The following is a 14,030-nucleotide window of genomic DNA, read 5'->3' as shown; positions in this document are numbered from 1 at the left end:
GCTAGAGGCCCTCTTGTCACATGGGTGCCTCTCTGTGGCTGCTTGAGAGTCCTACAACATGGTGGCTGGCTTCCCCCAGAACTAGTGCTCAAGAGAGATCGACAAAAGCCACAATGTCCTTTATGACCTAGCCTTGGAGAAATCAGATGGCCTAGTCTTGAAAGAGGTGAAGAGGTGAGTCACAGATACCCAAGGAGGAATATTCCAGTAGAAATGCCCAAAGCAGGAGCAACCAAGCATGCAGAGAGAAGTTCAGAGAGAGAGAGAGAGAGAGAGAGAGAGAGGCTGGACCTCTGGAGTGGAAGGAGCCAGGGAAGAGGAATAGAGGAGGTCAGAGAGAGGACAGAGGGCGGGGACATGTAGGTCACCGCAACCCAGAGGAAGGACCTGGACTCTGCCCTTGGGTGAAATGGGTAGCCACAGCAGTGTCAAGCCAAGGAGCAACATACGTAGACATAGCAGCGGTGGAGAGGACAGAGTGGAGGGGCAGGGGGAGAAGCAAGGAGACCAGTTACGACACTGCCACTGTGCACCAGGCAGGAGACAGTGGCGGTCCCCACCTGGGCGGAGCCGTGGAGCGGGGAGGAAGTGCCTGGATGTGTACAGGCTTGGAGGATAGATCCCTAGGATTCCCTGTCGGGTTGTGTGTGAGGAGGGAGCGAGCGAGACTAGCCAAGAATGACATCAAGGTTTGTGGTCTTCCTTCCCCGAAGCCGTCTCTGGCCCCTCTTCCTCCCTGCCTTCTGTGGTTTTATGTGAAGAGATGGCATATGGGGAAGGCTTGGGATCCAGCACTGTTGGCTTTACTGCAGTGACCCGTGCCATGTTCTTGTTTATCGCTTGCCCTTTGTGGGACCTGGGTTACCCTGTCTACAAAATGGAAAATGAACGTACACCTCCTAAGTGAAAGAAAAAAAATAAATGTTTATAAAGGCCCTTAGAGCTCTTTCTAGAAGAAGTTATCAAAATGCTGGAAATTTTTTCAGTGGCTTGTAAATAGTATTTTTCCTGCTGGAGAACAAAATGGTTTTATTACCGCCCTCCGTCCGCCCCGCCTCCGTCCCCCCAAATGCCGATCCTACAAATGGAACGATTAGAACATTCAGCGAATGAGAAAGTGGAGTGAAGGATAAGCAAGGGGACAGATGCAGGTACCCTAGGAAGGACAGTACCCCGAAGGGCCTCCAAACCTACAGCCGGGGGGAAGCCACCTGCGGGCCATGTTTGGAAAGGGGTCATCACCCACAACCCTCACAGGATCCTCCACCCAGGTCTTGTAGGGCCGCCTACACTATTCACAGAACATCCGCAAGCAAGCGTGACCAAGCCAAGCAGTTGGAAGTGAAGATAGCGGCTCCCTTTGGAGACCAGGGACCCTGGAGTTGGAGGCTCCTGGGGTGCTCGGTATGTTCCGTTTCTCAAGCTGGGTGTGGGTGTTATGATGATCATCACGTTTCTGAAAAATTCATCAAGCGGAACAGATGGAGCATGTGCTCTTCTCTGCATGTCCATTCAGCTGCAATGAAACATATTTATGAAAAGGCAATGGGAAGTTATCTTTGTCCTCAGAGTGTGACCCCTACCCCCCACTCAAGACCCCAAGTCCTACCATGAGAGCATCCCCATTCTCTGCTAGAATGCATGGTTTTAAAAAATCGATTACTTTTTTTAAAAAAAGATTTATTATTATTTTTTTTATTTGGGAGAGAGAGAGAGAGCTGGGCAAGGGGCAGAGGGAGAGGGAGAGAGAGAATCCACAAGCAGACTCCCCACCCAGCACGGAGCCCGACGCGGGGCTCAGTCCCAGTACCTGGAGATCATGACCAGAGCCGAAACCAAGAATCAGATGCTCAACCCACCGAGCCACCCAGGCGCCCCTAAAAATCAATTATTTTAAAGGAGAACTCACCAATAACCGGTTGCCGTTGGCCGCCTACCCATCAGTTCGCAGTCAGAAGGCATAGCTCGTTTTTTTCTGGGAAATTCATGTGACCAGAGGGTCACAGCATTCACGATTCGTGTCTAGTTTTTCTCGCCCACAATTTCGCCTCTGAGATGCCTCATCCTGTTGCACGTAGCTGTAGATGGTTCACTCTTGCTGCTGTAAAAGCTCTTGCACGGGGTGAGCAGATCACTGGTTTTTTTCTTCATTCGGTCCTTGACGGGCATTTGCTTAATTTTCAGTCTGGGGCTAACCGATCGAGCTCCTAGGAGCCTGGTAGCCTTTTTATGACTGTGTAAGCACGTTGCTCTCGGGTCCATACCCCCAGGTGCTTTTAAATCACGTGGAGGAGCCTCTGACCTGGCCTGTACCCTGTACATAGGACGGATTTATTTGCTGGGAGACTTGGCAGGTGACGATCCCCAGGGCGTCCCTCGGTGGGGATGAGCGACCCCCCTCGATATCCAGGAGGCTTCTCTGCTGTTCTGCAAGGAGGGGTGTGCAGTGGTGGCCTGAATCACCCTCAGACGCCACCCTGCCTTGTGGCTTGACTTCCCGGGGCTCTTCCCCGCCCTCTTTGAGAAGGGCGGCCGACTTTAAGGGAAAGGATGGGTCATCCTGGCTTTCCAGCCTGTGGCAATCAGCCTCCCCAAACTGAGAAGCAGGGGGGTGGGGAAGATCCCTTCCGTGCTAAACCAGCTCCACGAAGCAGGTAGGGCCCGGCAGCCCCGCGGGGAGCATCCAGCCCCTTCCCACCTGCAAGCTCATCAAACAGCAAGCGGCAGCCCGAGTGGGAAGCCGGTGATGTCACCCCTGAGCCTGAACACTCAGGCCTTTCAGGGCAGGACGATAACAATCAAAACAGTATGTAAGGGCCTGCCACACAAGAACACACACGCTCACGGCCCAGGGGAGGATCTGAGAGCCCGGGTGAAGCGGGGCTTGTCAGGAATATGCTGTGCTTCTCTCATTATCGGCAGGCCGGAGAACATAGCCTGGAGAGCAGGCTGCGGGTTGCAAGGACGCTCACCTGCCAACTCTCAGAGAAATCCGTGACCCTCCCTACCGCTTCCCTGGGGACGCCTCGCCTCCAGCCCCAGAACTGAACCCGAGGCTGAGCAATAACCTGCGGTTGGGGTTCAAGCAGGAATGTCCCATTGCACAACTCCGGAGGGGGTGCCATTCCCAGAACACACGATGTGCATGGTTCCCCCGGAATTGTGCAACTCCAGGTCCCAGAGCTACTGCCTTAGGAATGAGGGAGCAGGGAGCAGGGGCCCAGTCCTTCTCCAGCGTCCTTTTTTTTTTTTTTAACCTTGAATCCCACAGCTAAGTTCCCTTGAAGACTCAACACCACCGAATCTAGAAATTCTCAAATCAGACAGATGAGATCAGAGATTGTCCTTGGTTGGTCCGAGGCATTTTTTTCCTGCTGCTCAGGTACTTGGTGAGGAAGCCAGCTCCCCTACGCTGTTGCTCAGTGGCTCTCAGGCAGGGGCGATTTGCCCCCATGCTCGCCCCGCCTGCCACCTGAAAATGTCCTGGAGCATCTGGAGACGTCTTCAGTTGTCGGGATTGGGAGGACCTACTGGGATCTGGTGGGTAGAGGCCAGAGATGCTGCTAAACATCCCACTATGCCCGGGACAGCCCCTACCTACAGCAAAGAACGATCTGACCCAAAATATCCACGGTGGCAGCTGTAGAGGAGATGTTCCAGCTCCCTTAACTCTGGAGGACTCTGGTTAACATCTCCTCCATCTGGTCCTCTCCTCTTGCCTCCAGAGTGGGCATTAGGCAGCACCTGATCACCTGCTGGAGACTTGAGCCCAGGTAACCATCTCTCTCCAAGATGGTTTGTGGGTCTGCGTGAGGCCCAGAAGCCCCAACGTATGTGACCACTGTCGCTTCGTGGCCGGGTGACCTTGGGCACAGCGGCTTGTGCGGCAGCTTCCCCATCTGTAAAATGGGGATATTAAGGGGGAGGAAACACTTAGAAGGTGGACGAGAGGACTGTGTGTTGCTACCACGCCTGACACTTCATCAACTTAAGTAAATGGCAAGGGTGATTGTCATCATTTCTATTCCAGCAGAGGGACCTTAGGTGCCCTCTGACGGGTGGAGTATCGGGAGATGAGAGATGAGCTGACTTCGGCCACAGGTCGTTGCCACGGGGACTGTGCGCTCTGTGCTTTGTGCACAGGACATAGGCTGAAAGCCTTCCCCAAGTTCAAGGCCCAAGACATGAAGTGAGGGGTCTGGGTGGACATGGCCAAGAAGTGGGTCTCATTCAGCACCGAGTCTGCCTCTAAAGGAGGGCTGGAGACCCAAGGGGTGCAACCCTGCACTTGGCCTTGGGGAGGCCCCTGGGGTGGGGCTCAGGCCGGGGCACTGAGCACTCAGGTTTTCCCTCGGAAGCCAGCAAACTGAGCAGATAGTGAGCTTTCCTGTGCACAAGACTGATGTCTGGGACAGCTGGGCTGTGACTTCTGCACATGTCCTGTGTGTGTGTGTGTGTGTGTGTGTGTGTGTGTTGGCTTTGAACTGATGAAGGGGCAGGAAAGAAGGCCTGGATGGCCCCCGGCCTACCGTCTTACACGTTGGCGTGCTCTCTTCCTTCTTCCGATAACGACGTGCATCTCCTCATCTCTCGATGTCCGTGAAAAGAATCCTCATCCTTCAAAGTCCATCTCAAATGTCACTTTCTATCTCAGATCATGTTCCTCTACTAGAATGTTCTCTGCATCCACTTCGTGCCTCCCTATGGCAAGTTGGGTGCCATCCTGTGGTTCTTTATAGACAGGTGTTTTGCCCTCTATTCGACTGTAAACTCCTTAAAAATAAGGGGGGGGGGGGCTTCCTAACATCTCTCTTCATGTCTGACATAACCTCTCACACATGGGTGGGGCTCAGTGGTGGATTCTGAGTCACCCTTGAGAGGGGAGGTCCCAGCTGGCCGTCAGTTGCTATTTCTGGCTTTGGTTCTGACCTGGAGATCACAGGATCCAGAAGGCTGAGGAGCAGGAGTTGGAGAAGTTGGTGTGGGCCTGGGAAGGTCGCCAGGCGGTGGGGAGCAGCAGGGCCTGAGTGGCGCCTCCTTTGGGAACCTCGGGCAATTTTCACAGGAGGACTGCTTTAGGAGCACCGGCTCTGGGCTGTGAGCTGTGGGTGACACAGCGATCATGCACAGAAGGACCCCCAAAATGGCAGGCGTTTACGCCTGTGTCATGGACAAAGTCAAGGCCCAGTTGCTTATAGCGTGCATTGGGTCACAGTGGTGCAGCTGGGGGTCCCACCCAGGTCTTTCTGGTGCACCCACTACCTGTCACCCCATCTCTCCAAAGACGTGCAGCTTCTCTGTGTCTTTATTTCTCCCTTAACCAAGAAGGTGTCGAACAGCCGGCCTCCAGCGGCCCTGACAACCCGGGTGTTCTCGAACATTTACTCCGGGGACCGAGGAAGAGGACGAGAATGCAGACAAGGAGCCAGGCCTGGTCAGGGTTGGCAGGGTCAGGCCTCTAGCTGCTTCCAGGGCTCTAAGCAAAAGCAGAAATCAACTGTCCGCCGAGATGGCCTTTCCTCCAGTTGCTCGTCTCTTGGGATCAGTGGTGTCTGACGATAAGGCAGGGAAGCCTCTCCTAGCTGGCAGCCTGGAGGGCCAGCGTTGCACTTAACCAGGCCTGGCCCCCCATCCCTCCACTCCCCCTCTCTCCTCCCTGCCCCTGCTCTCCCCATGGATGGCCTTTCCTGGCCCTTCTCTCCCTGTCCCTGTTCATCCTGGTCCAGCTCAGGTGACAGATCACTGTGGGGCTTGGCTTGACACCGAAGGAAAGGGGTGCCGTCAGGGGAGAGCCTGCGGTTTCTTTTCTTAATGAGCCCTTCATCCCCACCTCCCTCTCCCTGCTGCTAATTTGCCACAGTCTAGACTGGCGATGGTGTCTTCATGCTCCCTCTGGGGAGAACAAAACACAGAACACAGCAGCCTCACTGTCTTGGGAAGGACAAGGTTTGGGTTTTTCCCCTTGCCTTTGAATCCCGTTTGGAATCTTCGTAGCCCATCCTGGAGAGGAAACCTCTCATCTAGGCTTTCCCTCCCCTAAAAGGTGAACAATGGAGGGTATGGCCCAGCACGCCTCACTCATGGGGGATGCTACAGGGAGTGTCCAGCTGGTCATGTAAACCCCAGGAAAAGCACAGTAGGGCTGCAAGAGGGAGTGAGCATCTGGAGCTTCCTTCTTGGCAGGCTGCGCTTTTGCACCCCATTCACTGGGCCCTAGTCTGCTGATCGAGCCCCCACGCACACCCTCAATAAGTCAGCCCAGAGCTTGTGCTTCCCAGGGACCAGCCCTGCCACACCGAGCCCTGCTTCTCTTCTGCTCCTTTGGCCTGGGGCACCCAGGAACTCCTCTCTTCTGTTGCTGGTTCTATCTCCCCAGCAGCCCCCCACTTTTCTGTTTCTGGTCTTTGTTGTGCAGATCCCCTCCAGGGCCCCCCAGTTCAGGTTTTGTACACAGGAAGCACCCAGTCTGCAGGCCAGCTGGTGCATTCACAAGGAGCCGCTGGTGTCCTCAGCTCCCACCTGGGGCCTCCGCCATGGCGCTTCTCAGTGGGGTGGCAGGGTGGCAGGGACGGGGCTCCTGGGTGGGAGGTGGGCGTGACCACGAACCCCGTCCTCGCCCATTTTGATGATGTCTTAGGTCACTGGCTCTCAGTGATGTCAGTGCGTTCTTCGAGTCTGCAGATCTGAAGCCCAACACCATAGCGATGAACTGGAGTCTTGAGGGTAGGCCTGGGCATCGGGGCCAGGGCCAAGAGCTCTGGGTTTAACTCAGTCCTGAGCTGATGCAAGTGATGAAGTGGGACAGGGAGAGTGAGTAGAGGGGACTCCCGTTGGGTGACACCTGTCTGGTTGATGTCTAACAGAAGCGGAGCATACAGCAGAGCAGGGGAACATGGTGGGAGAGCACGTGTGTGTGCAGACGAAGAGCCTGGTGAAGATGGGAAAGGCAGAGAATCCGTGGTCCAGCCCTTGTTGGGGGGTGAACACTTAAGAGAGATTTGGTGATCACCCAGCGAGGTGGCGCCCTGCTGAGGACGGCCTGGCAGGATCCAGAGGGTGCGGCACCTGGTTGGGCTGGAAGCACCATGCCAGAGCCAGGGCAGGGCAGGGGTAATGTGCCTTGCCAGGGATAGAAGAATGGGGCTTCTGTGCTGCTTATCGGGATGGTGGCTCCTGGACAGGATGTGGAGGAGGCTTCCATGGTCCGCCTGGCGGATGGCTACAGTCCACGCTGCGTCATGGTGAGGACTTTGGACGGGGAGCCCCACCTCTGACTTGCTGGTGACAATCCCGGGACGGGCCGGCAGCTCTGGGGTCACGCTGGGGGTAAGCTGTTCACCTCCCTGTGAACATGGCAGGGCAGGTGATGGCATGGGCCGGAGCTCGCCACAAAATGCCGCGTCTGCGGTCAAAAAAGGGAGTACAAGAACTGGTCGGACCCTCTGATCTTCCCCATTGAAAGATACCTTGGATTCAGGGCTTTGCAAAAGGTCAAGAAAAACTGGTTGTATTCACTTATCCATTTTGGGGGTGGGGAGAGGAGACTAGAAAAGTGTGGGGAAGAAAGGATCGCCACTTCGAGGGCCTGTTTGAGAAGGCAGGTCACAGGGGCCAGTGACATATTGGCAAGATGATTTTGGCAAGTGGACCCTTAAAGCTCATTTCTTAAAAAGAAATATATTTCAGATGCCCCTTGCTCCTAAAATAGGAGCTCAGGGTCAGTGTGGGCTATGACAATGATAGCAGAAGACTAGAGACCTGGGGTATTTCTGCCCAGGGCTGGTGGGAGAAGATAGGGTCCTGTAACTCAAGCAGGGCTCCACTGTATGATCCAAAGCTGGGTTGAGATTCCTAGACTTGGGACCCAAGAGGTGAGAAATGAAACTCTTGACCCTGATCCCAAACCCAGTCCCCAAAGCCGGCCCTTGTCACCCTCTGCAGACACCAGTCTGTCCTCGAGCCCAACCAGTTCCCAGAGCACAGCCCCTCTGTGTCCTGCGGGAGCAGAGGAGAGAAGATCACGGTGGACACCACTGGGGGCCCAAAGAAGTATGGTGCCAGTGCCAGGCCCGCAGAGTCGGCGGGGATGCCAAGCCCAGGAGACCTGTGCCCCTGTTGGATTCCGCTCACTATGTCCCTGTCCCATTGCTGAAGTTGCTTCTCAATAAAATACCATGAGTCCATCTCCGTGCCATAAGGGAATAAAAACCACAGTGTACTGAGCACCTCACAGGTGCTGGGAACTTCAGAGGCGTGAGGTCATTGGGCCACACGGCCGTCGGTGTGTGGCATCGGTCCTCCGCGAGAGCTGTAATCATCCCCATGCAAGCCCGTCTATGTTACTCTAAGGATCTGAGATGTACAAAGTTAAGTGGTTTGCACAAAGCTATGCAGCTAAGTAGTAGAACACGGGTCATCCTCATGCCCAACCAGCACGTCCTCTGCTTACTGTGGCACCGTAAAGATCGAGTGTCCCTGGGGACCAAGGACAGCATGAAGGGGTGGACAGTCTGTGCCAGCTGCTTCTCCTTGTGTCCCGCACCCACCTACACACATGCACTAACCTTTGTCCTTCCTCCACATGACACAGGTCTCACCTGGATCTCCAACGCCACGGGACGACGTTGGGTCTAGGCCACGGGGTCCTATGTGTGCGGCTGCTGCCTTCATGTGCCTTCTTGCTCTTTCAGGAATTTAGCCATTGGAATTGGGATCCAGAATTTCCCGGAGGGCCTGGCTGTCAGCCTCCCCTTGCGAGGGGCTGGCTTCTCCCCCTGGAGAGCCTTTTGGTAAGTGTTCCAGTGTGTCAGCTGTCAGAGGCCGGGGTCGTGTGTGATGTGAAGCTCAGAGCAGTCCTTAGTGTGGGCTTCTTTCTTCGAGAACCTCCTCTTCTGACCTGGAAGTGACCCTGGAAGTTCTGGTAAAATGCTGACAGTCTGAATCCCATGGCCCCAAAGGTGGAAGGAAGCCCAAGATACTCATCTCTTGACCTTCAACGTTTACACAAACCAGCCCACATGGTCATGTTCCCTATTTCAGAACGCCTCCAGGTGCTACCCCACAATGCCCAGTCAGTGTTAGGTTCTCACCCCATCAAGTAGGAGGTAGACCAGTGTCTACTCTAAACGTCACATGCCTTTACTTAGGCCCATCGGACCACAGTGAGTCATTACATTGGCCCCTGTCATGGATTCTATCAATAAGGTCTAGGGGAGGATGCTTGTTGCACTCAGACTTCGTGTTTTCATGGTCCCCAAAGGCCTTTCTCTTCTGGTCTATTCCTTAATGTTACTTTTCTGGTGACATGTAAGGGGAGTCCTCAGCTTTGAGAGGGGAGAACCGTGGCCCAGAGGGTCAGACAACTTCTCGGTGGTGACTCCGAGACTGGAAGTCTAATCTGCCCCTCAACTCAGGACTCTGAACCCCAGAATACCTCTTTGTGAAGACAATCCCTGCTCTAGAATGCACGGTGAGGGCATTTTAAAAGACTGCTAATAATAACAATTTAAAAATACCTTCCATTTTATGGGGCCTTATGACTTACAAGTTCTTACACATACTTAAATTATTTTATTTTACCCTCTCTTGTCTCTTTCTCCATTGTTGCAGTCTACAGAACAGAGGACAGGGTGAGGGCAGGGCAGGGTGGCCTTAGAAATTTGGTTCAAATGTGAGTCCTGGAAGCCCAAAAGTTGTGACTGTTGTTTCATACAGGAGGGGCACCACGGGACGGGAGGCGGGGAAATGAGGGGCCTCGTCATCACTGTCTGGACCCCAAGATTAAACTTCTTCTCTCTCAGTCCATCTGGGCTTGACATCGAACTCACTTTTTTTCCAAAGTGACAAAGCCAAGGCCAGGAATTGTACACACACTGCAGAGCTGCAAGAACTGCCAACCCACGCTCACGGTATATAAATCCAGAAGCTGTGTCCCCTTAGAGGGTCCTGCGGTATAGACAGTGTCTCCCCCATGCCAACTGTCTGCTCCTGGCCACGGAGAAGCAGGGGGCCGTGGGAGGTCATAGCCCTGTCCTGACACTGGGGAGACCAGCTGGGCAGGGAAGTGCCCCAGTACACTTCTGGGTTTCTCAACCCCCAATTTACAGATGGAGAGATTGAGGCTCCCAGGTAGTATATCTTGCCAAATGCCCACACAAAGGATAGTGGGAAAGATGTCCCAACTCCCTTGTCTGTTGGTTTTCAACCCAACAGCTGGCTGAGCTCAACCATGGGGAGAAGGTCCCAGCTTATCTCCTACTCTCTGGATTCTCAGGGCTCATGGGGGCTGCTGTTTCAATCAGGGCCCAAGTGATTACAAGCAACAGAGACCCATCTCACTAGCTCAAATGAAGGGATTCTTTTTTCAAAGAAGAAATCTCATCTTAATCCAAGATGGCAGGTAGCGGGGACCAGCCCTCAGTATACACCTGGCCAGGTAGGTCCACCTCTTCGGCAGAGGCATGTGGGTGCAGCTCCTGCAGAAGGGGCGCAGAGGTGGCACCAACCCCCAAACCTACCACAGGCAACCATCCTTGGGAATTGTCCATACGACTCCTAATCAGCGTCGTGTCGGTCAAGAGACGATGTCAACATCAGCTGGCGAGTGGATAGAGAGCATGTGGTGTATCTGTACGGCGGGATATACTCACAAAAGGACCAGGGAACACTGATATGTGTTAAAACACAGACGCATGTTGAGAACATTACATGAGATGAAATAAGCCAGTGTTGCACGAGTCCCTTTATGTGAAATATCCGGAATAAACAAGTCCATAGAGACGCAAAGCATTATCAGTGGTTGCTGGGAGCTGGGGGAGGGAGGGATGGGGAGTGGCTGCTAATGGGTATGGGGTTTCCTTTTGTGGTGATGAGAATGTTCTGGAACTAGGTAGTGGCGACGGTTGCACAACCCCGTGACTATACTAAAACCACTGAACTGTACACATTAAACGGGTGTGCCCTATGGTATGTGAATTGTATCTCAATAATGCTGTTACGGAAAACAGACAATGCAGAAAACTTAAAACTCTACAGGAAACCCAGGAGGGGGCACCTACGGTGTCGGAGGAGGTCAGGGGACGGAGGAGGTGGCTGAAAACACGGTGAGGAGCTCTTGCACTGCCACGTGCACCCAGGCTGTGGCACGAAAGGCATCTGTTTTCTGGGGCTGAGTCAGCAGTCTGGGCACGCTGGCTACTGAGCGTCTGCTTGGCCCTCCCCATGGTGACACCTGTCTCTGGTCTCTCCTTAGGTATGGGCAGCTGAGCGGCATGGTGGAGCCGCTGGCCGGGGTCTTTGGCGCCTTCGCCGTGGTGCTGGCCGAGCCCCTCCTGCCCTACGCTCTGGCCTTTGCTGCGGGCGCCATGGTCTATGTGGTCACGGATGACATCATCCCCGAGGCTCAGATCAGGTTGGAGAGCGAACCCTCCCTCATCCGCCCCGGGTCCCCAGCCTCCAGATCCTCCCACCCATCCATATTCTCACTGTGTAGCTATGGGCCGAGCGTCGGGGTGGTAAGGGCTTCCTTTCTTCCTTCCATTTGGTTTTTACAGCAGAATGATGTTGAGGCTACTTTAAAGGTCAGACTCAGTAATATGAGCGAGAATTTAATCGCCACACTGGATTCAAGTATACATTCCAGAGCCATGAGAGCTACCTTTGGGCAAGTTACATCTGTATGCCTCAGTTTCCCCACCAGTAACAAGGGAACACTGACAGTACTGGTCTCATGTGATTATCCTTTGGGATTACGTGAGCTAGTTCTCCTGGCGTATAGTAATCCCTGATAGATGCTGCTTATCAATATTATTGTCCTTATTAATTTTCTGTTGGAATTGGACATCGCAGAGGATTCTTTCAGCTTGGATGATGTCCCAGAGCGCGTTAAGGTCTCATTTCCCTTCCTTCCTAGTGGTAATGGGAAACTGGCCTCCTGGGCCTCCATCCTGGGATTCGTGGTGATGATGTCCCTCGACGTTGGCCTGGGCTAGTGCTGAGATGCTTCGGACCCCAGGACAAGCGGCACCAGGAAACGGCAACGGTTGGCTTCTACGGGACCACAGGCCTCTTCCTTTACATTAAAACCCTCTTCCTTTCTCTCCTTTTCATCTCATTATCCTGATTGACTCTGATTATAGTAGGACAATTTTTACCTTTCTTTGGAGGGAGATATTGGTTTCATTTAGAATGTTGAGGTGTCACGGAACTACAGATTTTTGTTTGGCCACAGAATAGAATCTGTCTTCAGCAGGATTACCAAGGACACACCAATCAGGGAAATCTCTGCTTTCACAGTCTCAAGTCTCCCTTGGTGGGCTCAGTGGCAGCTTCTCAAGGTCACCTACAGGAGCAAGCTACCAAGAGAGAAGCCTCCTAAGCATTTTTGCCTCGTGACTCAGAGCAGAATGGCCAGGACACCTCTCATCTGTACCTCTTGATCTTTCACCATTGATCGTCTACCCATGAGACCGGAACTGGAACATCGTGGACATAGCAACCCACTCTCCAAGGTCCAGCCAGCCAAAGGAGGAATATGCCTTCCTCTGCGTCCCCCAAGGGAGATGCTGTATGGGAGGGGAACACAAAGGGAAGGGAGGCGGGTAGTCTTTCTCTTTCTTTCTTATTTTTTCTTAAGGCAAAAATCGACACTATTGATGTTAAGGGAATTAGGGAATTCAGACGACTATGAACACAGAGCGAGAGTGCAGCTTTGATTAGAGACCTCTGCTCTCTATGGATTCCAAGAGCAAAGTGGTTTGTCATGGTTTCCAAATCCCCTAGACATTTATCTCCATAAGTCTATAGCCTTCAGTTTTCTAAGAGACTTGGGGACGCCAGCAGACAGCTGGAACTCAAGCCCTCGTGTAGTTACGAAGGGAGCCACTTAAGCTAACTTAAGTCAGAGAAAGACATTTGGAATCTGCAATAGGTCCTTCCCTATTGACTATGTGACCTGTAACCTGACCTTGAATGTTTAAGCTGCTGCAGGCTTTCCTGGAGTTTGGCCTGACAGTTTAGGATGAAGAAGGGAGAAGGGGTAGGAAGAAAAAGAGAGGTTTTGTTTGTTTGGTTGGTTTGGTTTTTTCTTTAGCATTCTCCTTGTAGGGTAAATCTTAGCCAAGTCATCATCCTGAAGTGACTCTAAAGGATGACTTAAGTAGTCTACAAGCCAATCTGCTCCTTCCTACACGTAGTTTCTCCAACAGGGGTGATATAATCTGTCTGCTTCAAACATAGGTAAGGCCTGCCCTCCTCATTGGTCAAAGGAGCATATGGGACCTTGAGTGGGCTCCGCCAGCAAGGCAGGCAGCCCAAGAGCCAGCTTTCAGGTGTTGGGTTATCAATGCCTGCCCTCTGAGTTTACATGTTGAATTGCTTCCAAGGGTGAATAAATACCCTGCTCTGTGAATGCTCTAAGACCCCCACAGCCAACCTTAGGCTGGGTCTGTGTATGTTCTTCTGAAGCACTGATGAACAAAATTGAAGATACATTCAGAGGTTTTGATTGGTTGAAATTAACTGGTTTGGTGGTTGGTATACGTGTATTTTTATGTCTTTGTATGTAGTTCTACATAATGCAAACTTTCTGATGGACAAGACCTCATAACTGTGATTAATATCAATAAAGGGGATATTGTTGTGGATGAGCCGTGTTCAGTCCTTCTCCGAGCTGTTTCTTTCCAGGGTTGATAATATAAGAGCTAATTAAAGTTCATCGTAACATCTCCCCTACCTACTGTGAGTAGAAGCAAAGGAAAGAGCCCAGATGAGATAGGCTACTTAGATTCATGATTCCAAACAACCAACCCAACTCTAGCTAACTTGTACAGGAGTTTAACAGAAGCCTATTGGGACCTCACAAGATCTGTAGGAGAAACAATCTTGAAAATGGGTTGGATACAAGAAAGCTAGAGGCCTAGGACCATGGCCAATCACATCTCAAATACAGCTTGGTTTGGGTGCCACAGTCCCCCGATGCATAACCACTACTTGATGCTCCTTGGTTCTACCACCACCACCATGGGGATGGA

General features: G+C 52.8%; 1 protein-coding gene across 2 annotated transcripts in view; it reads left to right on the top strand.

The window, feature by feature from the left end:
* SLC39A11 (solute carrier family 39 member 11) overlaps nt 1–13,643 on the top strand; it is a 328,137-nt gene extending 314,494 nt beyond the window's left edge. For both annotated transcript variants that reach the window (XM_041724574.1, XM_041724573.1), the window contains exons 8-10: nt 8,691–8,789; nt 11,252–11,410; nt 11,912–13,643. In XM_041724574.1, the coding sequence (XP_041580508.1) occupies nt 8,691–8,789; nt 11,252–11,410; nt 11,912–11,990 (337 nt within the window). In that variant the 3' untranslated portion in view covers nt 11,991–13,643. The remainder of the gene's footprint in view (nt 1–8,690; nt 8,790–11,251; nt 11,411–11,911) is intronic.
* The last annotated feature ends 387 nt before the right edge of the window (nt 13,644–14,030 follow it).

The sequence above is a fragment of the Vulpes lagopus genome, chromosome 12 (assembly GCF_018345385.1).
Source record: "Vulpes lagopus strain Blue_001 chromosome 12, ASM1834538v1, whole genome shotgun sequence".
NCBI lineage: Eukaryota > Metazoa > Chordata > Mammalia > Carnivora > Canidae > Vulpes > Vulpes lagopus.
Note: the sequence above shows the minus strand (reverse complement) of the source record. Positions and strands in the feature narration are given on the sequence as shown.